The 5,145-nt window shown below is 48.0% G+C and overlaps 1 protein-coding gene across 2 annotated transcripts in view; it reads right to left on the minus strand.

The window, feature by feature from the left end:
* The window catches only part of aox6 (aldehyde oxidase 6), a 31,085-nt gene that overhangs the window by 9,726 nt on the left and 16,214 nt on the right, over window positions 1–5,145 (minus strand). The window contains exons 1-12 of one of the 2 annotated variants that reach the window (XM_034864820.1): window positions 4,694–4,793; window positions 4,502–4,598; window positions 4,170–4,278; window positions 3,562–3,688; window positions 2,991–3,052; window positions 2,802–2,879; window positions 2,227–2,307; window positions 1,769–1,913; window positions 1,323–1,415; window positions 834–985; window positions 528–621; window positions 241–350 (exon numbers count right to left, since the gene is read on the minus strand). In XM_034864820.1, coding sequence (XP_034720711.1) covers window positions 241–350; window positions 528–621; window positions 834–985; window positions 1,323–1,415; window positions 1,769–1,913; window positions 2,227–2,307; window positions 2,802–2,879; window positions 2,991–3,052; window positions 3,562–3,688; window positions 4,170–4,278; window positions 4,502–4,539 — 1,089 coding nt within the window. In that variant the 5' untranslated portion in view covers window positions 4,540–4,598; window positions 4,694–4,793. Of the gene's footprint in view, window positions 1–240; window positions 351–527; window positions 622–833; window positions 986–1,322; window positions 1,416–1,768; window positions 1,914–2,226; window positions 2,308–2,801; window positions 2,880–2,990; window positions 3,053–3,561; window positions 3,689–4,169; window positions 4,279–4,501; window positions 4,599–4,693; window positions 4,794–5,145 lie in introns of those variants that run through there. The other variant, XM_034864821.1, reaches the window with a different exon arrangement.

The raw sequence follows: 5,145 nt of genomic DNA on the forward strand, positions 1-5,145 counted from the left end.
CTATAGGTCTGTATCTGTGTCTCTGTATGTCTCTATATGTCTGTATCAGTGTCTCTATATGTCTGTATCAGTGTCTCTGAATGTCTCTATAGGTCTGTATCTGTGTCTCTTTGTCCCAACCGGCAGCGTCAGATGGGTGCCCACCAACAGCCAGGTTCTAGAGTCTAGTCTGTGGTCTAGACCTGCTCCTCTGTGAAGTGTCCTGAGTTATCTCCTGTTGTTAGTTATTATATCATGTACCTTTCTGGAGAAGGGAATGAAGACAGACACAACGATCTCCTCCGGCTTCAGGCTGGTTTTTCCAAAGCTCACAAAGAAGTCTTGGTTCAGAGGAACCTCCCGTCTTCCTCCTGGTGGAATCGGACACAACAGCACATCACATCACATGTTAATCAGCACTGAAGAAGAAAAGCAAAAACACGTCTTGCTGTGAATCCACATTTTTCCTACACAGTCTCAGACGCTGAGATTTTTCTGGAAAGCTGTCACACAAATCCTAAACCACGTCTGAAAAACAATCAAATTACCGCTTGACACGACGCTGACTTTGCAGTTCCCAGCAGCCAAGACGGGGTTCAGGTCCGAGTTGGGGTACGCACTCATGATGTTGCCCCCAAGAGACTAAACACACAACAGGCAATCAAAGAGATTCACAGGGTTTTATTTGAAGGTTCATCTGTGGCTACATTTAGACACACACACACACACACACACACACACACACACACACACACACACACACACAGAATGAGAGGAGGAAAGATATATTCATTTCAAACCAAAACGTAGCGGTGTAAAGGCAGCATGAATTCCTGCGGGTGACGTCTACTCACGGCAACGTTCCGGATCTGCAGGCTTCCCACGTTCCCCAGCTGTTGGCTCAGGGCTCGGAACAGTTCGGTCTTCTCCTCGGGAAACTGGGGCAGCAGCTTCTCCAAAAGGGACCGGACCTCGGTGAGACTGCAGCCCGCTCCCACCCAGACCCCTGCAGGGGAGTCGGCGTTGTTAACCAACAAAGCTGCCAGTTCTTTTCCTCCGTGTCCGGGGATATCTCCACCCTCCGCGACATTAATAAAGTTTCAGAGGAGTTTAAAAAAAAAAAAAAATGGTTGAATATATACTATCATAGGGAAAGACCAGACCGCATTTCAGACACTACACTGATCATCTCTAAACATGGTAGCGTCAGTAGATGAGTCAGTAGATGCGTCAGAGACTCCTTAAAGCTGCATTATATCTCATCTCCAGCATGGGGGGGATACATGCGATTGCAAAAGGAGGTCGGGTTCTGTAGAAATCTATGAGAAAGGGGGGTCACCCACCGTGTGGCGTCTGAGTGACGGCAAACAGATCCAGAACTCGGGTCGGAGATATGATCAGCGGATGCACGATGCCTTTGAACTTTATATCTGGACCTTCGACGCAGAGCAGAGAGACCAGAGTTTAGACAAACAGGGACAATCAATATGTCAACACCAGAGCCAGTCTCTGAAGACCCTGAACCTGACCCATTTTAGAAAGGACGCTTCACTTTTCTTTAGTTTTGTCATCGTCTGAAAAAAGATTACATCTTTTTCTAGTTTGGGATTAAATATGTCAGGTTTATGAGAGAGTGTGTGTGTGTGTGTACGTGTGTCTCTCTGTGTGTGTGTGTGTGTGTCTTTGTGTGTGTCTGTCTGTGTGTGCGTGTTTCTGTGTGTTGTCTGTCTCTGCGTGTGTGTGTGTCTTTGTGTGTGTGTGTCTGTCTCTGTGATGATCTTTAGCGGACCTATGTTGGTGTTTCCCATCACCAGCGGAGCTTCGGGGTTCCTGGCCTTGAGCTGGACCAGCTCCTCCAGAGAGGCGGGGGACACCCACATAATCCTCTCCCCGCGGAAGGTCAGGGTCTGGGGGGTCGCCGTCTCAGCCGCCAGCTGTGGAGAGTCCCAGTTCAACCCTGCCATTACTATCAGAATACTGCTTCAGACATTGATGAGATAGTAGTATAATCACAATACTGCATACATGTACTGTAGGACTAACAAGTACAGTAAATGAATAAATGAAAAACATAAATACAGAATGAATTTCTTGTGCTTTTATTGCGAGGTTTTGGATGACTTTGTAGATTGTTTCGAGGTTTTTAATCATCAGATAAAAACTGCAAATATTAGTAGCAACTACAAAAGAAATGCAACGATTTAAAGTAAAGTGTAATGTTGTAATTTTTTTAATGTGATGACTTACGATTAGTTCGGGGGGGAAGATGAGCTCCTGTGTCGGGTCCAGTGGCAGAAACTCTCTCTTATCAAACAACTCAGGCTTTTCCTGGAGCACAAAACATCAGATGAAGACGTTGGGTTGGACTCCGGGACTATATGAGACATGCAGTAATACGGACAAAAGTATTTGTCTATGAAGCAATAGACTCAACATGTCCGGCTCCTGATGTGATGTGTACCAAATACCCAGACGGAGTACTGAAGGAAAAGGAAAATTGGGCGGAATTATGTAGGAGGGCGGAGCCAGGCCGGGGGGTTTAGGGTCCCTCCATCAAGGAAATGTGAGGTTTTCTCCAATTATTAAAAAAAATCATTCTGGAGCGTTACTATCTCCATATCTGTGTATATCTGTAGGGTTGTTAAAGCTAGAGCAGAGAATACCTACTGTAAATAACACTCACACTACTTAAAGACAAAGCTACAGAAGTCGACACACACATACACACACACACACACACACAAACACACACACACAAACACATTTGGGTAATTTCTCTAGTTTTGACTAAACGTTCCTGATGACTAGTAAAGAAAGCTCACATGCCGGGTTTCCTCGAGAGCTTCCTCTCCGTCGCGGCAGCAGCCTCCGGCTCCGTTGGCTTGGCAACAGTCAGCTTCCTGTTGGGACAGATTGCAGCAGTTAGCCCGTTTCACGTGTTGAAGCCGTCGTGCTGTATCTGTTACTGTTTTCCTTGTCTTTGCTATGAGATGGGAAACTCAGCGTTCTACCTGACAGAAGGTCCTGCAGCCGTCAACGATGGGTCGGTACCCAGTACAGCGACACAGATTACCTGGAAACAACACACACATTAATCAAGAGTGTGTGTGTGTGTGAGAGAGAGAGAGGGAGAGAGAGGGAGTCTGTGGAAGAGTGAGAGTGTGAATGTGTGTGTAAGAGTGTGAGTGAGTGTGTGTCTGTGTCAGAGAGAGAGAGTGTGTGTCTGTGTCAGAGAGAGAGTGTGTCTGTGTCAGAGAGTGTGTATGTGTGTGTGTGTATGTGTGCGTGTCTGTGTGAGAGAGTGTGTCTGTGCCAGAGTGTGTGTGTGTGTGTGTCTGTGTAAGAAAGTGTGAGAGTGTGTATGTGTGAAGGAGTGTGTATGTGTGTATGAGAGTGTGAGAGAGTTTGTTTGTGCGTGTGTGTGGGTGAGAGAGAGTTTGTATGTAAATGAGAGTGTGTGTGCGTGTGTGTGTGTGTGTGTGTATGTGTCATATCAACATATAACCTAGGTATGTCTACTATTTCCCTGGACCGTGCCTGCTGTACGTCAGAAGGACTCATGGGAACGAGAAGCCGACTGACCCTGCAGGGCGAGCGTGATGTCGTCCATGGTGGGCCGGGGCCGGTTCCTCAGCAGCGTGTAGACGGACATCACCATCCCCGGGGAGCAGAAGCCGCACTGGGAGCCGTGAGCCTTGGCCAGCCGCTCCTACACACACAGAAACGCCGTGAAAAACCTACATCTCTTCTTTGGCCAGCTGCGCTTGGTTACGCTTTAACACACAACAAGGAGCGAAAACGACAAAAACCTGGCGCCCGGGTAGCTCAGCTGGTAGAGCGTGCGCCAATATATAGAGGTTAGTTCCTCAACCCAGGGTTCAAATCTTTGAAAAAGGCAACAAGAACGCTGTGGACAAAGTGACAAAAACATTGAAAGGAAAATGTCAAAATCAGCAAAAATGTCAAAAAGAATTGGAAAAAAAATCAGCAGAAATGTTGAAAAAAGTGATAAAAACGCTGAACAAGAAGCAGCAAAAAAAAAAAAAAAAGTGAAAAAAGCAAGACAAGCGGGGACGGATGCAGACCTCCGAGAGTCGGAGACGGATAGGACAAGAGAAAGAGAAAAGTCTTTTCAAAAACCTTGAATATAAAGCATCAAAAGCATTGAATCAAATGACACAGGCAGCGACCTGCACCGGGTGGATCCTGGTCCGGGTGCTGCCCACGCCCTCCACCGTGGTGACGGCGGCCCCGTGCAGCTGGCACAGCGGCAGCAGGCAGGCGTTGGCCGAGTAGTGTCTGACGGGACGTCAAGGAAACGGACACTTAACCTCCTGCAGAGAGCATGGAAACACCACAGAGGAAGACAACACAAAAACTAATAAAGCTGTGTCAACACCTTAGCCAAAAAGCCCTGTGGAGTGGGTCTGATAAACCACAGATGCATTCTGGGATAGGAGAAACACACCCTCTGAGAACATATGACCTAGGAGAAGTGGGACTCAGCCACGGTCAAGGATACGTGATGGTCTTGGTGGCGGGCTGGTAGCGCGACACCATGACGGTGCACGCCCCGCAGCCTCCGCCGCCGCAGGCATACTTGGTCCCAGTTAACCTCACTGAAGTCAGAGTCAAGGCGTTACCGGGGAAACCGTTACATTATTTGTTACATCAATATTTGTGAGGATGGATTTGAAGCCGACGTGAAGGATACGCTCCTCTCGGAGGAAGGACAGCAGCGTGGTTTCAGGGTCCGCATGGCTCACCGTCACCTGGAGAGACAGGTCACCGGTTACTTCCTGGCTTGTTAGTGTTGTACTACAAAAACTAAAAGAAGAAAGAGAGAAAACTACAGACTAACACTAAAAACACACCCAAAAACCAGAGACTCAGGCTCAGACAGACTGGTGGAGGTCTGTGTGAGCTGACCCTTCCTAGACCCTCCAGGCTGCAGGGCACCACCAGTAGATGGCGCTCATGCTGCAGTCCAGCCTGTCTCAGGGAGGCTGCTAGCTAAAGGAGAAGTCTGTCTGTCTGTCTGTCTGCGTGTCTGTATGCATGTGTCTGCTGCGTGTGTACGCTTCTGTCTGCGAATGTGTGTGTGTGTGTGTGTGTGTGTGTGTGTCTGTATGCATGTGCGTGCTGCGTGTGTACGCTTCTGTCTGC

This window comes from Etheostoma cragini, chromosome 24 (assembly GCF_013103735.1).
Source record: "Etheostoma cragini isolate CJK2018 chromosome 24, CSU_Ecrag_1.0, whole genome shotgun sequence".
Taxonomy (NCBI): domain Eukaryota; kingdom Metazoa; phylum Chordata; class Actinopteri; order Perciformes; family Percidae; genus Etheostoma; species Etheostoma cragini.